The 20671-nt window shown below is 34.4% G+C and overlaps 4 protein-coding genes across 5 annotated transcripts; 2 read left to right on the forward strand and 2 right to left on the reverse strand.

Annotated features, from left to right (window-relative positions):
• Nucleotides 1-3189: 3189 nt before the first annotated feature.
• Nucleotides 3190-7504, forward strand: LOC109109879 (phospholipase A2, minor isoenzyme-like). The gene is made up of 5 exons (XM_042763041.1): nt 3190-3344; nt 4646-4796; nt 5254-5354; nt 5518-5622; nt 7246-7504. Exons 1-5 carry the CDS (start codon nt 3296-3298, stop codon nt 7491-7493), a joined length of 654 nt encoding a protein of 217 aa, XP_042618975.1. The 5' UTR covers nt 3190-3295; the 3' UTR covers nt 7494-7504.
• A 629-nt stretch (nt 7505-8133) lies between these two features.
• LOC109109880 (phospholipase A2, minor isoenzyme-like) lies at nt 8134-10345 on the forward strand. The gene is made up of 4 exons (XM_042762568.1): nt 8134-8285; nt 9299-9449; nt 9891-10024; nt 10159-10345. The coding sequence occupies exons 1-4, from the start codon at nt 8237-8239 to the stop codon at nt 10278-10280; spliced, it is 456 nt and encodes a 151-aa protein (XP_042618502.1). The 5' UTR covers nt 8134-8236; the 3' UTR covers nt 10281-10345.
• asgrl1 (asialoglycoprotein receptor-like 1) lies at nt 10341-13798 on the reverse strand. The gene is made up of 8 exons (XM_019122884.2): nt 13648-13798; nt 13121-13204; nt 12771-12854; nt 12565-12642; nt 12368-12406; nt 11659-11798; nt 11462-11574; nt 10341-11376 (listed from the first exon to the last, which is right to left on the reverse strand). Exons 2-8 carry the CDS (start codon nt 13200-13202, stop codon nt 11211-11213), a joined length of 702 nt encoding a protein of 233 aa, XP_018978429.1. The 5' UTR covers nt 13203-13204; nt 13648-13798; the 3' UTR covers nt 10341-11210.
• A 755-nt stretch (nt 13799-14553) lies between these two features.
• Nucleotides 14554-17171, reverse strand: LOC109110706 (early activation antigen CD69-like). 2 transcript variants are annotated; one of them, XM_042763056.1, is made up of 7 exons: nt 17012-17171; nt 16712-16802; nt 16252-16329; nt 16090-16167; nt 15803-15942; nt 15093-15205; nt 14554-14944 (listed from the first exon to the last, which is right to left on the reverse strand). In XM_042763056.1, exons 2-7 carry the CDS (start codon nt 16779-16781, stop codon nt 14788-14790), a joined length of 636 nt encoding a protein of 211 aa, XP_042618990.1. In that variant the 5' UTR covers nt 16782-16802; nt 17012-17171; the 3' UTR covers nt 14554-14787. The 2 variants fall into 2 exon arrangements, with proteins under 2 accessions (XP_042618990.1, XP_042618989.1); XM_042763055.1 differs by having other exon boundaries at nt 16081-16167; nt 17012-17170.
• Nucleotides 17172-20671: the final 3500 nt, after the last annotated feature.

The raw sequence follows: 20671 nt of genomic DNA on the forward strand, positions 1-20671 counted from the left end.
AATAGATAAATATACAATGTTTTTAAGTAGATAAAGTAAATGGAGCAGCTGTGTCAAGTATATATTTATGAAAAGAAGGTTTAATATATAAATGCTCCTGTGGTCTGAATGTGTTTTGCATCGTATAGCGTAGGTAGTTTGTCTTCATGAGAATTGTTCTTTATGTCATAGTGTTTTACTGCATCAAGAGAAAGGTGTGTTTTAGTTGGCATGTAAAGCCATAGGTCGCCACACACAACCAGCCACAGTTCTCCAACATGCTTTTATTTATTCAGAAGGCACTTATACAGGGTGACAAGTGAGGAATAAACTATACAACAGCACAAGCATTTCATAAAAGGGACAAGAAGAATTGTGTCCATTGTTAGAGGTAGAACGTTGTAAGAGGTGTGATGTTTAGAACAATGTTTCATAAGTGCAACACAGAGAGAGAGAAAGAGAAAAGATATAATGTATCATCAGCAACACAAGAGCAAGTGTGCTGTAATCACATGTAAGTTAACATTTACACACAACAAAAGACCAAACAGACAAAACTATTTTATCTCTGCCTTCAGAAAGAGTTTCAAGACAAGCCACACCTGAATTAGCCTAAAGGCCGGTTTCAGCAACGCGTATTCTTTTGGCATCCATGTTAAAGGGGTCATATGATATTGCTAAATAGAACATTATTTTGTGTATTTGGTGTAATGCAATGTGTTTATGCGGTTTAATATAAAAAAAAAACACTATTTTCCACATACTGTACATTATTGTTCTCCACTCTGCCCCGCCTTTCTGAAACACGTCGATTTTTACAAAGCTCATCCTTCTGAAAAGCAAGGTGTACGCTGATCGGCCAGCTATCCAGTGCATTGTGATTGGCTGAATACCTCAAACGTGTGACGGAAATGTTACGCCCCTCACCATACTGTGATGCCGTGTATCCTGACGCAACAAGACAAAACCAGTAAAAACCATTAGAAAAGAGGCATTTGTTGCATCCAGTGGGGACATAATTACAGATTATAATGACTTATACTGTCTGCTGTATTTCGTATCGTGCCGCATAAACATGAAACCATGTCTGCATTTGTGATTGGAGAAACAACAAACAACAAGCACTACTCTACACTACTCAAAACTCGTGCTTAAATTGTCAGTGGCAAATTCTTTAAATATGAAAACGTACTTACAGGCTGTGAGTCAGAAGCACCAGACTGTCCTAGTAAAAGTTGGAATTGCCCAACTTTACAGAAACAACTCTATCAGGTTCAGAAAACAGTCCTCTGTAAAATGTGCTGCACACATCTGAGTATTTGGGTTGAACTCTTCTGGAACAGTGTTGTAAATACAGCTTAACCACTGATTTCTATTGAGTCCTCTTTTAGAAGACCAAACAAAGTTTCTCTTTCACAACGAAACACACAGCATCTCCATGACATGGCGCCGGCAGAAACAACAATACTACAGCAAGAATCAAAGTTATGCCTTCTTTCTTTGCGTGAACATTTGGGAGGTGTTATGCAAATCGTCCCACATAGTGACCTAGACATGTGAGGGCATGTTTAAACAAGGCGTTTTAGGAGGGCGTGGACAACTCTTAACTTTTTTAAAGAATATCTCCTTGGGTTTGAGACTTTAGTCTTTGCAACTTTAGGGATCTTATCTATTCACGGACAGCTTGTAACACTCCAAAGAGAAAGGAAAACTTGAAATTGCATCATATGACCCCTTTAACAAATGAGCGCATTCAAACCACAGACTGGAGCAGCGCTGAAGCTATGTTTTGGCGCCGAGTCTATTTTTGCTGTGCCGTTCACGCTCAATTAAAGTGACAGTGTACTTTTGATGAACAAAATAAATATAATTTTACTCCAAAAGTGCTAAAAATTCACAGAATAAGCATATGTGTTTTGACAAGAATTACAGTATATCAGAAAATAAAATAATCAAAAAATGCAGAGAACATTTAAACTTGTTTTCAATTATTCAGTTAATTTTTTAAATAAAAATAATAAAAAAACAACACGTTCTATTTCGAAATTCTATTTCGACTCCTACTACATGATCAGAACAGTTTGTGTTGTTTACCATTTACATGCGAATCTCTGCGATAAAGGAGTAGGCCTAGTTCACATTTAGAATGAAAATTCTGTCATTATTTACTCACCTTCCACTTCCAAACCTGTGTGAGTTTCTTTCTTCTGTTGAACACAAAAGACATTTTAAAAAAATGTTGTATCTGAACAGTTGATGGGCACCATCGACCTCCGTAGTATTGTCTCAGTACCGAAAAATATACTGCAAATATAATGTTTCAGACACCTAATTGCATATAATTGAAATTAAATGAAAATGTATTAAAGTTCAAACTTAAATTAAATGCAATTAGTTTACCATTAATATGCTTTTTGGGCCACTTAGGACATACATCTTCTTTTAAGTGTACAAATGTGTTATTAAACAGTCATAAATTAGCAGCTTTCTCACCACTCTTACTGCATTCATGGTCACTCTCACACCACTATATAGCAATAAAATACCCTGTAATAAGTGAAATGTGCATGTACAGAACATAATTGTGTTATTTGCTGTCATTTTGGTCATTAAAACACACACACACACACACACACACACACACACACACACACAGTTTTGTGTGCTGACAGCTGTTTTGCAACTTTTTCCAAGTCTTATTAAATTCTCATGATTTTTTGAGAAAACTGAATTCTTGTACCAGCTGTGCAAATTGCAAACACATGCTGACGTTCCCAAAGATCAAAACACACCGACACACACACACACACACACACACACACACACACACAGAGATAAATGTACATAAACACACTCAACAATCTCAGCAACTGTAAGTTTGGGCGCTTGTGTGTGTACATGTAGTGACGTGAAGTGTGGCCAAGTATGGTGTCCCATTCTTAGAATTTGTGCTCTGCATTTATCCCATCTAAGTGCACGCACACAGCAGTGCATAGTGAACAAACACACACATCGCCTGGGGAGCAGTTGTGGCTTTGCTCAAGGGTCTCACCTCAGTCATGGTATTGAGGGTGGAAGAGAACACTGTTCATTCACTACCCCCACCTACAATGTCGGTACCAATACTCGAACCCGCAACCTTTGGGTTACAAGTCCAAGACTCTCTAACCATTAGGCCATGACTGCCCCATGTATGTGCATTTGTTTGTAATTCACAAAGTTATCTTATCAATGTTCCCCACCCATCAAGGTTATATAAATAAGCTATAGACCTATAAATAATTGGCCACTAATACCTGTTCATCCAGTCTTCACCATGAACACCTTCCTGTCTCTCGTTATCCTGAGTGTGAGTCTGCCCACCAGTGAGTATACTTAAGATACTACTCAACTTCTTATTATTAAGCTTATTGTTTTAATTTGTTATATTTTTATTATGTATCCAAAGCAACTATTTAACATATAGAGATATTAAATATAATTCACAAAACAGCATTTATTTGTTAGTCAGTACAATAATTGAACTAATAACGTGCTCATTTATTCGATAAAATATTTAATGAGAATGCCTTAACAGAACTTAAAGAGATACTTAAAGGGAAACTTAAAGGGTAGGACAGAACTTAAAGGGGAATGAAAATTCTGTCATCATTTACCCATTAGTGTTGTTCTGAAGAAAAAAAAAATAAAATCTTTGTGTCTTCGGTACAACACAGAAGAAGATATTTTGAGCATTTTCTCTCTCTCTCCATACAGTTAAATGCAATGAGCTCCTTTCTGTGTTCTGTAGAAGTAAGAAAGTCTTACAGGTTGGGAACAACATGAGGGTGTGGAATGACAGAATTTCTTTAAACAAGACCTAAAGTCAGAAGACTGTCCATGCTAAAAAGATTGTAGACTGAAATTAGCTTTGGGAAGTGCAGAGAGTGTTGCAACACATTTTGTTTCAATGTCTGTGACTTAGTGTTATTGTTGTTTTAAACTTTTCTATAATATTCCAATTGTCAACTGAAAACTACATCTTATCCCTAAACTGTGCAAATTAATGTAAAAACAAACAAACAAACAAACAAACAAACAAACAAACAAACAAAAAACCTGTTGTGACTACCGGGGTGGATTGTAATCCATTAAAACATGGATGCCCAGCACATTTACATTTTATGTTTTGTATTTACATTTTGTACTCTGATTATCAAATTTTGATTCTCTAAATAATCATTTTAAAATACCTAAAGTAATTGGTCATAAAAACTAACTGTGTTACAACAGACCTCCCTGGTCTCTACAAGGTCACAAGTATGGAACACTGGATGAAGCACAAACAAACCATTAATATAAAATTGCTATACATCTCTCATAAATATTTTGAAAGGCAGATGGTGAATTAAAGATTTTATGAGATACATTTTGGTCGTAGTGTATGGTGCTTCTATTGACTAGTGAAGTTTGCACTATATGTGTGTGTGCAAAAACTCATAAATATATGATAAAAATTGTCCTTATGTACTATATTCCTAAAATTTAAAGCCTAAAACTTTTTAGACAGTTTGGTAAGTATAGAACAGTTGTTGATTAAGGTACTTGTTACATAACATTTTGATTTTATTTCATCATTAGATTGTTAATCAGTATAAAGCACTGATAAACTATCACTGTTTAACAGTGCTGGCGACTCTAGACTACCGCGCGCTGTGGCAGTTCAGGGCTATGATCCTCTGTACCATCCCTGATAGCTGGCCTGCACTGGATTATGCAGACTATGGCTGCTACTGTGGAAAGGGAGGCTCAGGCACACCGGTGGATGAACTGGACAGGTCGGATTTAAACCGGTTACAGAGACACTGAATGAATCATTTGAATCAGTTTTGTCAGTCACACTTCAGCCTCCTCAAGCTGAGAAGTTTAGTGCATAGTTTATAAATGTTAAAAGCTGCATGTTGCACAAATTAATTTATTTTTGTAGGCAGCATGCTTTGCAAAAAAAAAAAAAAAAAAAAAAAAAAAAATACTAGTCAAATAGTTTTAAACCTTATTTTCTTGAGATGTTTCAGAAAAATATTGGCACAATAATAATGTGAATATTGATTAAGTGGCTCATGAATATTAATTATGTATCAATAAACAATATACACATAAAATATATCCTATATTTTTTTTTCTCCACAACAGCAAACAAACAAAAAAAAAATAAAAAAAAATAATAATTAATCAAAAGAAAAGTGAAGGCGACAAACTTTTGAATCATGTCTACTGCATTCTCTATCCCTCCAGGTGCTGTGAGGTGCATGATGGGTGTTATTCTGATTCATGGCAACATGAAGACTGCTGGGGTATCCTAGACAACCCCTACTCTGAAGCAAAACAAATCACATGCAACAAAAATAAAATAAAAACCAACAGAATGTACTGGAGAAGACTATCTAAGCTCTGTTTGTAAATAAGACCATAAACAAACACCTTTAATAACACACACCTGAACTGCATCTGGATTGTAGCACATATCTAGACTAGCCTGTTGTTTTTTGTTTCTTGCAGCTGACAAGAATCGTCCCTGTGAGATGTTCATCTGTGAATGTGACAGAAAAGCAGCAGAATGCTTTGCACAAGCGGGTTACAACCCAGAACACGAGCACTATCCTAGTGAAAACTGCAAATGAGCTGAAACTCGATAAAGGTTTAAAAGTGTCCCTAAAGTTTCATTAAAGACTGAAATGGTATATCATCTTACAGTTTATTTTTGTTCATCCCAGCTGATATTTAATTCATAGCAGACACACTCTTTAATGGTATATGTATCACCATTCACACGGACATCCCAGTCATCTGGTTGACCTACATCCCAGAGGCTGAAACAGACATCAGCAGTTAGATTAAACATCTTGGGAGTTTTTCCCGATTGACCTTGTCTCATTATTTTATATGGGTATAGTTCAGTTGTACTATAGTCTGTTCCATCTACCAGGGCCATTCTCCCTCTTTTTCCTCACCATCCCGATCCAGTAGCTCTCAGACAACTTCACGATTGAAGACAGGAAGTCCTGGTTTAAAAAGAGACAAAACTCACATTTAACCTCAAATAAGACACCCACAAATTATTGTGATGCAGTGTGTTGCTGTCTTACAAGCTCAGCCAGGTCATTGACAACAGCTAAAATATAAACAATTTGCTTAGAAGTAAAGATCAGGACATATAGTGGGATCCAAAAGTCAGATCCAAAAGTCTGAGTCCAATGAATCTCAGATTCATTATCTAATTTAAACCTTTAAATAAAAGAAAGTTTTATGTTTAAAAAAAAAAAAAGTTAAACAACAATAACAAAAGTTTTAATGTAACATGAATAAAGAGGAAGAAGTTGCTGCACTATTTCTAGGTCACTAATCAAATAAATACATTTGTGACACTATCATGTGACTCTTTGATCAAGCTCAAGATGTTCTTCGGATGATCTCAAATCATTCTGGAGAAAATGATCATCAGGTTTGACACAAACTTGTGGAGTTCATGAAGTTCAAGTGTTAAATTCAACTTTACTCAAACTGTTATTTTATTATTATTCAATTAAATAAATGGAAAGCATTCTCACTAGTAGTCTCAGACTTTGGAGCTCACTGCAAGTCATGAGAAACCTGACTAAAATATTTTTTTAGAGTACAAAAAATATACTGCAAACTATGTAAAGTTTCATACACCTAAGTGCATGTCAATTTAAATTAAATGAAAATTTATAAAATTCAAACTTATATATTATATGCAATAAGTTGACCATAAATGTTTTTGAGCCACTTAGGTAGGACATAAGTACATCTGTTTATGTTTTTTCATAATTAGGCTATGTCTATATATTCTTTCAAATGTGTGCTTTTGAATGTACTGACAAACATTTATGGTAATTTCTATTAAAATTTGTATGGCATGTATTAAAATATATTCGTAATAAGACATTTGTAAGGATGAAGTTGCAGTTTAGTAAAATGTATTAACTTTAATATGAAATAAAACTACAGTTAATTTATAATCAAGTACTTTATGCATGTAAGTCAACACGTTAGCATAAGTGTACTTCTTTAAAGCACTACAAAAGATCATTAAAACATCACATTTTAAGGATACATAAGTGTGTTCTTAAAAAGTCTTGAAAGTGTACTCTCATTAAGTACATTTAAGTGACCTTTTATTTCATTAGTGTTATATTATCTGCAAGTAAGTCACATTCAATACAATTAAACATGCTCCTTTATACAACTTCTCCTTTTCTCTTTCAGACAGTAATGATGAGTGTGATATGTTCGTCTGCCAGTGTGACAAGACTGCAGTGGAGTGTTTTGCTCAAGCCCCTTATAACGCTTCCAATATTCATCTGTCCTCGAGTGTTTGCAGCTCAGCGTCCAGAGACATCAGCAGCTTTCTCACCACTCTTACTGCATTCATGGTCACTCTCACACCACTATATAGCAACAAAATACCCCGTAATAAGTTAAATTGTGTTATTTGCTGTCATTTTGGTCATTAAAAAAAACAAAACAAAAAAAAACATTTGTGTGCTGACAGCTGTTTTGCAAATTTTTCCAAGCCTTATGAAATTCTGCTTTTTCGAGAAAACTGAAATCTTGTACCAGCTGTGCAAATTGCAAGCACATGGTGACGTTCCCAAAGATCAAAACACACACACACACACACACACACACATGTGTAGATAAGTGTATATAAATACACTCAACTTGCACAAAACTGTAACAATCTCAACAACTGTTCGTTTGGCCGCTTGTGTGTGTACATGCATGTACATTAATTAACATATGTTACGTGTATAATTCACAAAATTATCTTATCAATGTGCCCCGCCCATCAAGGTTAGTGTAATAATAATAAAACTCCATAATTACGGGAAGAAAGGAGGCGGGAATAAAACTTTAATAACCATTCACTTTAATAACCAAAATAACCATAAAACAGCGCGACAGCCCCTCACGGGCGACTGCCGCGCACAAAACAAAAAAACCAAACCACAAAATAAAACCCAGGCCTGGTCCTCTCTCGTCCTTCACTGTCGTCGCTCCTCTTTTGTATCCTCCCAATCTCCTCCGTGGGAATCGAGACCGGTGAGTGGAGCAGGTGTCGCTCATTTCCCAATCACTCCACCGGCCTCGCTCCGTTCCCAAGGCTCTCGGCCCCGCCCCACTCGTCACAGTTATATACATAAGCTATAGACCTATAAATACCTGGCCACAAATACCTGTTCATCCAGTCTTCACCATGAACACCTTCCTGTCTCTCGTCATCCTGAGTGTGAGTCTGCCCACCAGTGAGTATACTTCAGATATGTTCTACTATTCAACTCCAGCTTATTGTTTTAATTTGTTATATTTTATTATGTATGCAAAGCAAATGTTTAATATATAGAGATACTGAATATAATTTGCAAACCACCATTTATTTATTAATCAGTCCAATTATTTAACTATTAACTACCTACTGTAATAAAAATTTACATATTTTATTAGATAAAATATGTAATGAGAATGCTGTAAGGGATACTCCATTATTATCGGTCATTAAACCTGATTGATTAAACTGGTTGTGTTACAACTGACCCTGTGCTTCCTGGAATAAACAACTACAACAAAACACAAACCAATGAAAAAAACAGAAACAAACCATATCATATAGACACCTTTCAAAAATATTTTATAAAGGTGATGATACACGGGGCAACTTTTTTGAGCAATGTTGCGTAGGCATTTTCCCATTGAGAATGGGCAACACATTTCTATCTGGATACTTTAGATCGGCCGTGGGCCCTTTGTTTCACCTGGTTGCCCGTTGACAGCAACATTGCTCAAAAAGTTGCTGCAAATAGTGAAGTTTGCAGTGCACTATGAATGGTGTCAGAAACAAATCAGCCAATTTAAAGGGACAGTTGACTCAAAACTTAAAACTCTGTCATCATTCATCATTGTCACCTTCAATGCCATTTTAAACCTGTGTGACTTACCTGTATGACTATATCTGACTATCTGTTGAACAGATTTTTGAACAGTTGATTTTCTTTTAAAGAATATACCCTGGCCACTCCTTCCATATAATGAGATAAGCTGTCAGGTTTCAAAAAGGATGCACAAAATCGTAATTATAAAGTAAAAATGGTTCATATGTTCTATATTCTAAATCTTCTGAAGCATTTTGTCTTTTTTAGACAGTTTGGTAAGTACAGAACAGTTGTTGATTAAGATAGTTGTTTACATAACATTTTGATTTTATTTCATCATTAGATTGTTAATCAGTATAAAGCACTGATAAACTATCACTGTTTAACAGTGCTGGCGACTCTAGACTACCGCGCGCTGTGGCAGTTCAGGGCTATGATCCTCTGTACCATCCCTGATAGCTGGCCTGCACTGGATTATGCAGACTATGGATGCTATTGTGGAAAGGGAGGCTCAGGCACCCCGGTGGATGAACTGGACAGGTCGGCTTTAAAACGGTTACAGAGACACTGAATGAATCATTTGAATCAGTTTTGTCAGTCACACTTCAGCCTTCTCAAGCTGAGAGGTTTAGTGCAAATGTTCAAAGCTGCATGTTGCACAAATTAATTTATTTTTGCAGGCAGCATGCTTTGCAAAAAAAATTAAATAAAAAATACTAGTCAAATAGTTTTAAACCTTATTTTCTTAAGGAGATGTTTCAGAAAAATATTGGCACAATAATAATGTGAATATTGATTAAGTGGCTCATGAATATTAATTATGTATCAATATACAATTTAACTCATAGAAGCTAGCTTCAATTTTGTTGTTTCTCTACAGCAACCAAGCAACACAAATATAATAAAATATAATAATTATTGATCAAAAAGTGAAGGCAACAAACTTTTGAATAATGTCTACTGCATTCTCTATCCCTCCAGGTGCTGTGAGGTGCATGATGGGTGTTATTCTGATTCATGGCAACATGAAGACTGCTGGGGTATCCTAGACAACCCCTACACTGAAGTCTATTCATTCTCATGCGACAAAAATGAAATGAAAATCACCTGCAATGGTAAGATGCTATTCTCATTAGGACAGACTGCACTAAAGAAGACTATCTACAAGCTCTGTTAGTAACTGAGACCTGAACTGCATCTGGATTGTAGCACATATCTAGACTAGCCTGTTGTTTTTTGTTTCTTGCAGCTGACAAGAATCGTCCCTGTGAGATGTTCATCTGTGAATGTGACAGAAAAGCAGCCGAATGTTTTGCACAAGCGGGTTACAACCCAGAATACGAGCACTATCCTAGTAAAAACTGCAAATGAACTGAAACCCGATAAAGGTTTAAAAGTGTCCCTAAAGTTTCATTAAAGACAGCAATGGTATATCATCTAACAGTTTATTTTTGTTTATCCCAGCTGATATTTAATTCATAGCAGACACACTCGTTAATGGTATATGCAAATTCATGTGATTAAACACATTTTCTTCCCACTGGCAAACTGTTCTTCTTGTTTAATGCAATCTGTGTTTAAAACAAGTAAAAACAATTAGTCAATTATATAAACTTATTATATATTCTCTGAAAAATAAGTCATATTATTCTTATCTATCAAGAATATCAATGCAATTTAACCTTGTTTAAAAAGACAAAGATACTGATTCAGAAAATTATTTTTGTAGCTTAAGCAGGTTAAGTACATTTATATGCAATTATTGACAAAGAATCGTAATATAACATCTAATAAATTAAACAAATACTTAAAGTATTTGATAGTATTTAGAGTATTTTAAAACAAGTAAAGTATTTTAAAAAATTGTTGTAATCCTGTTTTGATACTAGTCTGTCACATTTATTTTTGAAATAATACTATGTTATGTAGTACACACTGTAAAAATTATTTTTTACAGTCTAGTTTTCTAATTAAACATCTAAACAACCTTAATTGCACCTGAGACGCAGAATTTCCTTATATATTAAGAGAAACTTTATCTTGAAGTAAAGTTAATTTTGTCTTATCCCATTGGTAAATTGTTTTAAGCAACTTAAATGTTCTGCTTTGTGCTTAAATTTAGGGGGGAAAAATCTACTTCAAATTCAAAGAATGTCCTTTGATAAGTCTATTATCTACAATTTTGTTCTCAAATAATTACATCGTGTTTTAAGGATGTTTAGATATTTTTACTGGAAAAAGAGTCAGAAACCCTGCTTAAGGAAGTGATTTTTTGCAGTGTTGGAGGTTAGTTGATGTTTGTCAGTGGCTCTTGGGTTTGCCCTCACAGATGTAAGGGTAAGAAAGCGTACAGTCCGCATCATTCCACAGCCTCCGTCTTTCCTCAGTTATCCGAGCGTGAAGCTGTCCACAATCCTCACCATTCACACGGACATCCCAGTCATCTGGTTGACCTACATCCCAGAGGCTGAAATAGACATCAGCAGTTAGATTAAACATCTTGGGAATTTTTCCCGATTGACCTCGTCTCATTATTTTATGTGGGTTCTTACTGTTCAGTTGTACTATAGTCTGTTCCATCTACCCAGGTCCATTCTCCCTCTTCTTTCTCAACAAGCCCGATCCAGTAGCTCTCAGACAACTTCACGATTGAAGACAGGAAGTCCTGGTTTAAAAAGAGACAAAACTTATGTTTAACCTCAAATAAGACACCCACAAATTATTGTGATGCAGTGTGTTGCTGTCTTACAAGCTCAGCCAGGTCATTGACAACAGCCAAGTGTGATCCTTTCTCCACACAGTTTTTCTCAGCAGATTGCCATTTCTTCTTTGTTAAAGACTGAAAGTAGCATGAGTCTTTATAAAACACCCAGTTTTCCTGACAGGGACCTGTACAAACACACATTATCAAAATAAATCTAAAATCAGGCAGGTTTCCAAGTCCAATATAAACAATTTGCTAAGAAGTAAAGATCAGGACATATAAGGTCCAAAAGTCTGAGTCCACATCGAAAATCTGGGATTCGTTATCTAATTTAAACCTGGAAATAAACAGTTTTTAAAAAGTTTTATATTATTTTTTAAAAGTTAAACAATAAAGTTTATTGTTTTAATGTTACATGAATAAATAGGAAGAAGTTGCTTCACTATTTCTAGGTCACTAAACAAATAAATACATTTGTGATTGTCACTGATCATGTGACTTTGAGCTCAAGATGTTCTTTGGATAATCTCAAATCATTCTGGAGAAAAATATCATCAGGTTTGACAAACTTGTGAAGTTCATGAGGTTCAAGTGCTGAGAAACTAAATTCAGCTGTTTATTCATACTGTTATACTAATAATACATTTTGTGATGATATTTTAGTATTATTAAATTATATAAATGGAAAGCTTAGTAGCATTCTCATTAGTGGTCTCAGACTTTGGAGCTCACTGCAAGTCATGAAGAGCCTCACCTTGCACCGGCATTACACGCTCAGAGAAGTGAGCATGTTCTGGGAGAAAAAGATTAATTAATAAATTAATTAATTAGAAAAATGACAACAAATTAATATTACAGGTAGTTTTAGTATAGTTTATATAAGGATAGCCTACACCTACTGTACATAAAAATTTTATTTTACAAAAGACAGAAAAATTGGTCTTTACTTACCAAATTGTAGAGTTTGGGGGGCCTCAAATGTCTTCGGAGAAAGTCTAAGATCAGCGACATCTTGGCTGACCTGAGAGACTTTGAAGAATCATAATCAAAAACAAACTCTATGGTAAAACAAAATTGCATCGAGTGGGATCCAACAGGTTTTGCTTAATTTGACATCAACAAATTAGTGGGGTGGAAGAAAAGTGCAGACAACATACTTTTAATTCCTACAGCCAGCGTCAGTATGAACACATAAAGGACAAGAACACCATATAGTATGTACATTTTTCTGTTCTGTCTACCTGTAGGAAAGAAGAAATAAGTTGAAATGTAAGAATATGGAACAAACTTAGACTGTACCTGCATTTTGAATTATCATGGAGTGTCAGCATTCATTTAACAAACAAGGATTTACTATGGTATTTCACTGCCTTATCTGGTTCCTAGAAATGTTAGTCTTTCTTAGTAAGGTGTCAGGATTTATTTTGAGTTAACATTTTCTCCAAAACACAGTTTTTAACAATAATATACAAACATTCCTTTCATAAAATGAAAAAATCTTTCTCACCTGAATCATATAATAACTTTTGGCCCATATGATTAATTTCTGCCTCAGGTGTGGTAAACCGGTCATATGATACAGATTCCATGTCTGAGGAATAAAAGCAGGTTGTATTTACATCAAATTTTGGGACTTTTGTCCCAACATCACAATATTGAGTTGTAAATAAAGAGAGTGAATGTACTAAACGCAAGGTTTCAAGGTCACGGGACAAACAGTTGAATATTAACCTCTAGACTGACAAACTATATCTGAACTTCATCCATCACAAACATGGAGAAGAGCAAATGAAAATGTCTGTTCAGTTCAAAAACACAGCAGAATGCCAGGACTTCTGTACATCAGAGATACTGTCAAAATACATAAAACCATATCAAAGAGACATCAGACATTTTTTTGCATGGCCATTAAAAATTGTAAAACTTTCTCATTACCAAATCAAATTAGGACTTTACTATGAAGCAGCATACATTAAAATGCTCTCATGTGAAAAAAGAAAAAAAAATCTTAATGTCAAGCGCAGTGAATCTTACTGTTTAAAGTGACTGTTTCTGTTGGCTGTCCCTCCTTGTCTGCGGTCAGTGTCCTGATGGCTGTTCTCTGTCACTCTGTCCTTACGCAATGGCTCCTAACCATTTCCAAGAGCGGAATCACAGTCCTAACGTCCTATTGGACTATCTGTAACACTTGTATCCTCACGTGTGTGTGTGTGTGTGTGTGTGTGTGTGTGTATGTGAAATATGACAAAATATTCATTCAAGAAATGATCGTGATCAACTCATCATATACGAAATCCACTTGACCTACATGTTATTTGAATACAGCTGGACGCATACACTACCATTCAAAAGAAATTTGAAAGAAGCAAGGATACACTTAAAGTGACAGTAAAGACATTTACAAATGCTACAAAAGCTCTGTTGAACTTTCTATTAATAATAATAATAAAAAAATCCTGAAAAAAAAAAAAATATATATATATATATATATATATATAAGTAGACTGGTTTTAAATTTATTTACTTATATGAATTTATATATATATATATAAGTAGACTGGTTTTAAATTTATTTAAGTAGATTCACTGAAATCTCACCACCAGAAGTCAGCATCACCTCAAATCTAACCCTGGAATTTAATTAATTACATAACTAATTATGATTGCTTAATAAGTCAACTACTGTGTCTTTGCGAGATACATTGTAGATGACACTGTTTATTTATTTATTTGTTTATTTAAGTGGGATACTCGTGTTTTTACTCATGTATTAAACCAGTGTGCAAAAGGCTTCTGAGTTTGCATAATAGGACCATTGGGATTATAACACGTAGTCATATTATGCAAACATAATATACAAAGCAATATATAATATATGAAGCAATAATAATAATATATCTTCAATTAAATTGGGCCAAAAATGAGATGATTAACAAATGATTAATTTTAGTGAAAATTTTACTTAATTGGATGTCTTCTATAACAGGACTGCACACTGGAACACTAAACAGTGACTTATGAATAGCAAAAGAATATTAAATATGCATCAGTCAGAGAAGCAGTTTACAAACAAAAAGAGGACATCTACAAACATCTAAGAATGTCAGAAGGAGCATGTCCAGAACAGGATTTTAAGAGAACAGTCTAATGCAGTTGACATGATGGCAAAGTTTCCTACCACGTGCCTTTCTCTAGTTTCTGTTCACAAATGTGATACCGCTCACTGTGACAGTCAGCATCATGCATCAGCTTTCGATGCACTGTGTCAGATCCTTTTAAGTAGATGCAGGACTCAGTGTCCCAATGAGCAGGTTTATTTTCATCCCAGAAACTGAAAAGAACACAAAACACAACGAATTCAGAAGGAGAAGTACTGATCTGGTTGGTATGTTATGCAGTATCACTTCTGTTTCTGCATAACTTTTAAAAACAATTACAGACAACCTAACACATTATAATGTATGACAATGATTTCTTACTGTGGAGTTGAATGATAATTATCTCCATTAACCCAGGACCACTGGCCCATTTTGTCCCTCTTGAGACCAATCCAGTAGTCAGGGCTCTTCTGAACAACTCTTGAAATGAACTCCAAATAAAGGGGCAGCAATAAACTGAAATTATATACTTGTTTATTTTCTAATTTATTTTGTATCGCTTACACTGCATTTATTTTATCAAAAATACAGTAAAAACAGTAATATTGTGAAATATATATATATGAAATATATATATATATATATATATATATATATATATATATATATATATATATATATATATATATATTCTTCCTTTATTACAATTTATATATACTGTGAGGGGAAGCTAAATTTTCAGCATCATTATTCAGTCTTCAGTCACATGATCCTTAGAAATCATTCTGTAATCCTGATTGGCTGCTCAACAAACATTTATTATCATTATTATAAATAGTGAAAACAGTTGTGTTGCTTAATATTTTTAGGAAACTGTGGTCATTTTTTTCAGGATTATTTAGTTGTTGAAAAGAGCAGCATTTATTTGAAATAGAAATCCTTTGTAATATTCTAAATGTCTTTATTGCCACTTTTGAACAATAAAAGTACTAATTTCTTTAAAAAAAAAAAAATTCTTACTGACCCCAAACTTTTGAACAGTAGTCTAAATGAAGATAAAAATATAAACCAATAGATGTCCATGTTCTTACCAGCTCTTCCTCACTGTTTACAACCATCAAGTGTGCCCCATGGTCATGGCATAACGACTTTGATAATTCCCATGTCCCATAAACATTTACTATCAAATAACAGGTGTTCTTATACAAAACCCAACCATCCGAGCAGAGCCCTGTATTTAAGAGAACAAAACACATGTTTACATATAAAACTTGCTTACCAATGTAAAAAGTGTTTATAATTATAATATCCCAAATGGATTCCTTTTTTTTTTTTTTTATTAAACAAAACAAAACTAAAAAATTCTTACCTTTATTACCTTTGTACTGGAATGGAATAGGTGTTATATCATCAGAAAGAAGACCCCTTGTCTGATTCTCTTGTGAATTATTCTTGACTAGGGTATTTTAAATTAAAAACAAACCAGTTACACAACCATTAACACCTAAAAATGTTCTGAGACATTATAAATCTGACTTACAGTTGAGACCTGTTACAATTCCTATTACCAAGAATGAAAGGAGGAGGAGAACCGTGAACATGACACAAGCCACTTTGCCTGAAAATTACAGTAAATAAACAGACATATCAAAAGTAAACACTATATATATATATATATATATATATATATATATATATATATATATATATATATATATATATATATATAACCCTATATTAAATGAGCTTATAAAATAAGCTTATATTAAATAGCACAAGATAGCACTATGTTTTACTGGTCATTTAGCTCACATTTTGTATTTAAAGCAATATTTTATGCTATTAATAAATGCCTGATGGACTGATAGGCGCTGATGACATGTCTTTTTCATTTCATAGATAACTCTTAGCTGGACTTGAAGCTTTTAACTAGTGTATGAGCAACCAACACCCATAGCCACTGTTTCTGCTATAATAAGCTATGATACTTCTTTACTTGCCTTGCTGATAGAATAGATCCACCCTGTCAGGATTTGCCTCCACATCATCTGAGAGATTGTCGGACTGCATTCCTTGAGGTCAGCCTATAGCCTGATTGTAAAGGCAAAAATGTAAATCTGAATATGCACAAGACAATGCCACTTCAGCAAAGTTCTCTAAAATACTAGAAGTTTAAATACATCGCAATAAATCCTTTATATTCACTGCAAAAGTTGCATTACTGTTATCAGCATTCACACATAAACAATGAGAAACACCCTGAATTACAGTTGTTTAATCTAAATAAAACTTCAACTTACTGATCATCTTGTTTCCTTGCAGCACATACAGTTTTCCATGGCACAACAAGGAAAGTGAAGACTGTGTGGAATGGCAGGATGACGCCAGAGGGGCTGGTCCTCTCCACAGAGCCAAACCAAAGTTAGGGGTTTTCTGCAAAGAACATCACAGCTTAGTGGTAAGTCAGAAAAAACAACTGTGCACGAGCTCTTCACGTGGCTGTTGGCTTTTTAAAGTTACACATGTCAATAAATGCAGCAGCATGGCATATAAAGTGTTCCAAAGGAAATCTCATGTTATTATTTCATTTAACCATTGTGCGTTCTTCGGTCATTTCTGACCGGAGAATTTTACATTTTGAATTTTAAAAAATCGTAGCTTAACCAGAATGTTATGAAACTTGGTGACTTTTATGGTACTTGGTATGTGAACACACACACAAAAATATTAAGGGCATGATTCGAAAAAGCTAAGTGATCATAAAAAAAATAGTCACACTCATCGGACTGAACATAGGAAATGAATGGGAAATGGGGGGGAATCGAAAATGTAGAAAATTTTGATGTGTACAATCTACAATGCAGGGAAACATGCACAGCAATGAAGGTGTGAAACTCTAAAATATCTATAGTGCAAAATCAACACACCAACTCACACACACAAGGACACACACTTGTACACACACACACCTATGAACTGGTGTGACTAACACTGCAACTATGTAAAATCAAATCAACAATTTGACTACAATGCAGTAAAAAAAAGTGGACAGCGGAAGTGCAGGAGGAGTCTGGTGGGAGTTTGAGTTATTTAATGAAAGAAAGTGCAAAAGTTCAGTGAAGTCTGGTCGTATGAACTTTTGAGTCAGGTTTGGTTTTAAATATTTTAAGTATTGAATTTTAAATGTCTGTTACTTGTGAGGTTTTGTTTTATTACTTATTAATTAATATTGTAAACAAACTGCCATTGGTCTTGAAGATCAATGTCATCCCAGATCAGTGGGCTGAAAATGAAAAATTTTTGGTCAGCTAAAGCTGTAAAAAAAAGTAAAAAAAAGTGGACAGCGGAAGTGGAAGGGGTTACACTCTAAAACATCAAGAGTGTAAATGGATACATCCACTCACACACACTTACTTACACACACTCACAGACACACACATACAGAATTATACATACTCAAATGAGTTGGTATGGTTATGACCATATAGCCAAAATGAGTCAGAAGACTGAAATAAGAGGTTAGAATCAGATCAGACCCAGAAGGATTAAGCTCTGATAAAGCATTCCTGTTAATTTTTGTTACATTTTTATATAATTTTAATGTTTTGTGTAACAATCTGCTTTCTGTGTTCAGGTTTGAATGTAGTAATAATAATGCAAAAACCTACACTTCAAATCAACATTTAAAACAACAAAAAATATAAACCTTGACAAAAAGTATTCTTTGAGAATGCCTAAACATTTAAATCCACAACCTAATAAAAATAAACAATTATGTATATAAAAACAAGGGAATTCACAAGCCTCTCTATAGAGTCCTATACAGGAATCTAGTGGTTACACCATGAAATTACAGGTTTTTCTTTTGTTTTTGTTTTTGTTTTTGTTTTTTTGTTTTTTGCTCTCACCAGGAGGTGCTATTCTGCCTTCAGAAGTTGGATTTTAAAGGCCTAGTCTCTATTTTAATCTGAAATACTGCATTAATTGAAAAATAAGTAAAAAAAAAAAAAAAAAAAAAAAAAAGTAAAAAAAAAGATTTTTTTTTTTTTACTATTTTCATTTGGAAAATTTTATCATAATTATTGCATTAAAAATAATTAGTAGCATGAAATTCTCTCAAAATACAAAAGAAAATAATATTAAACAACAACAAAAAAAAATATTAGATTGATTTTACTGAAAAAAAAAAAATCCACAAACAACATCTACTGCCACACCCAACCGTGAAGACCATGAGTGTGACTCCCAAATGAGGAGCACACAAGGGGTTAATAAACTATAAAGACGTGCATTTACACTAAACGATGACTAAATCACAGCTAATTGAAACAACACATGCTATTCTTTTGCTATTCTTTAAATATTATTTATGTCAGAGAATGCAAATTCTAGCTCGGTCTGTATGAGTAAATCGTTTCATCGAACGAGTCCTTACCGAGTGATTTTTGCCCACTCGAGTCTCTCTGCTTTCAGCCTTCAAAAACTGACTGTCGCTTAACCAATAGCTTTCGAGTGCGGACTGTGAAGGCGAAGCAGGCAGCAACACAATTTAGGCGTGAATGAACTGAATGAACAAATAATCTTGTTCGTTAATTGGGATCTGTTCTGTTCGTTTAGCTCGACATGTCAATTTTATTCACAACAAGAAGACAAAAAGAAGGAAGAATTATAAAAATTACTGATTAACATAATTCTAATATCATAAATGATATTAACACAATTAAAATGCCATCTTTGTTAGAATGTATAAATCACTCTGCTGTTTTGTTTAATGAATCGTTTGAGTCAATGATTTGCTCACTTGTAACATTCAAAAACACGCCCTGCGTCTCAATGTTCATACTATCCATCCTAAATAGTATGTAAGATTATAAGTGTGTCCCAAAGCATAGTATGTTGAAAAGAGTATGCCAAAAGTCCCCAGATGGTGTAGCCTACTATTTCAGGTCGATTTTTGAAGTGTGGACACTCTAATGGCTAAAACTGGCCACAATCCATTGCGCTTTGGCGAAGGATTCCAAGAGGGTCGGTCCAGGCTACAAACACGTGCACTCTACAAATTGCATTCGCGAGAAAACCACTACAAATGGGCGCGGATGCCTCCGATCGTATGGTTAAACAAAACACTTTAATATGGGTTAACAAAATGGGTTGATTAAAAATAAAAACATTTAACCTGGTGATATATTTATTATATATATATGATATATATATATAAAATATATATAAATATATATATATAATCTGGCTATATATTCATACAGACAATATGAGCAAGATCTCCACATGAAGACCCCGCGACTGGCAGATCAACGAGCTCCTATTTTTTATCTCCAAACAGTAGGAAGTTAAATTAAATAAAATTAAAATATGCATAATAGCTGTGACGAGATGATTGACAGGCCAGCAGGTGAGCCCAGAATAAATGCAACATGTGTGCCACAGAGTGGCGTTTAAGCGTTTTTTTTGACGATATAGAATAGCCCCCCCTAAAGCTCTTTATATCATTGTACTCTGTCTATTACAGCAAAAGTGTGTTACGTTTTTCTTTACACCAAAAGAGTTCATACTTTAAGGGCGTAGTATAAGTTTAACGTTAACGCATTGAAACACGGGACGCAACTTCCACCTACGACCTGATTTCCTGATGAATCTTTTCATGACTAGATTCATAGGATTCGTGTGGTCTGCTATGAATTTGTCAACAGCCGTTGCTGGAGGCCTCCCCGTGAATTGTGGCGCGCGCGTCCATTTATTAGCACCACTTGTTTTAAAGTTCTTTGCCCCTGATATTTCAGGACAACGCAAAAAGTTGGCCGCATTGTGTTTATGGCCCATCTGCTTGCCTTATCGTTACGTAACCGTTAAATAAAACCCAATATGTGAATTTGATCTTTTAGTTTCACTTTATGTAGGCCTCATCTTAATACATTAAGCCATATAAAGTGTTGTTTTTTCTA

The sequence above is a fragment of the Cyprinus carpio genome, chromosome A8 (genome assembly GCF_018340385.1).
Source record: "Cyprinus carpio isolate SPL01 chromosome A8, ASM1834038v1, whole genome shotgun sequence".
Taxonomy (NCBI): Eukaryota; Metazoa; Chordata; class Actinopteri; order Cypriniformes; family Cyprinidae; genus Cyprinus; species Cyprinus carpio.

What these genes read in the sequence shown, in the direction of transcription:
- LOC109109879 (XM_042763041.1), top strand. Translation starts at nt 3,296, where the DNA reads ATGAACACCTTCCTGTCTCTCGTTATCCTGAGTGTGAGTCTGCCCACC. An exon ending in GAGTGTGAGTCTGCCCACCA is followed by an intron (nt 3,345 to 4,645) that starts GTGAGTATACTT and finishes ACTGTTTAACAG; the next exon opens with TGCTGGCGACTCTAGACTAC. An exon ending in AGAACACGAGCACTATCCTA is followed by an intron (nt 5,623 to 7,245) that starts GTGAAAACTGCA and finishes TTTCTCTTTCAG; the next exon opens with ACAGTAATGATGAGTGTGAT.
- LOC109109880 (XM_042762568.1), top strand. Translation starts at nt 8,237, where the DNA reads ATGAACACCTTCCTGTCTCTCGTCATCCTGAGTGTGAGTCTGCCCACC. An exon ending in CCGGTGGATGAACTGGACAG is followed by an intron (nt 9,450 to 9,890) that starts GTCGGCTTTAAA and finishes CTATCCCTCCAG; the next exon opens with GTGCTGTGAGGTGCATGATG. An exon ending in AATGAAAATCACCTGCAATG is followed by an intron (nt 10,025 to 10,158) that starts GTAAGATGCTAT and finishes TGTTTCTTGCAG; the next exon opens with CTGACAAGAATCGTCCCTGT.
- asgrl1 (XM_019122884.2), bottom strand. Translation starts at nt 13,202, where the DNA reads ATGGAATCTGTATCATATGACCGGTTTACCACACCTGAGGCAGAAATT. An exon ending in AAAGTTATTATATGATTCAG is followed by an intron (nt 12,855 to 13,120) that starts GTGAGAAAGATT and finishes TCTTTCCTACAG; the next exon opens with GTAGACAGAACAGAAAAATG. An exon ending in GACTATAGTACAACTGAACA is followed by an intron (nt 11,377 to 11,461) that starts GTAAGAACCCAC and finishes TGTCTATTTCAG; the next exon opens with CCTCTGGGATGTAGGTCAAC.
- LOC109110706 (XM_042763055.1), bottom strand. Translation starts at nt 16,781, where the DNA reads ATGCAGTCCGACAATCTCTCAGATGATGTGGAGGCAAATCCTGACAGG. An exon ending in GGATCTATTCTATCAGCAAG is followed by an intron (nt 16,330 to 16,711) that starts GCAAGTAAAGAA and finishes TGTAATTTTCAG; the next exon opens with GCAAAGTGGCTTGTGTCATG. An exon ending in CCAGTACAAAGGTAATAAAG is followed by an intron (nt 15,943 to 16,080) that starts GTAAGAATTTTT and finishes TCTTAAATACAG; the next exon opens with GGCTCTGCTCGGATGGTTGG.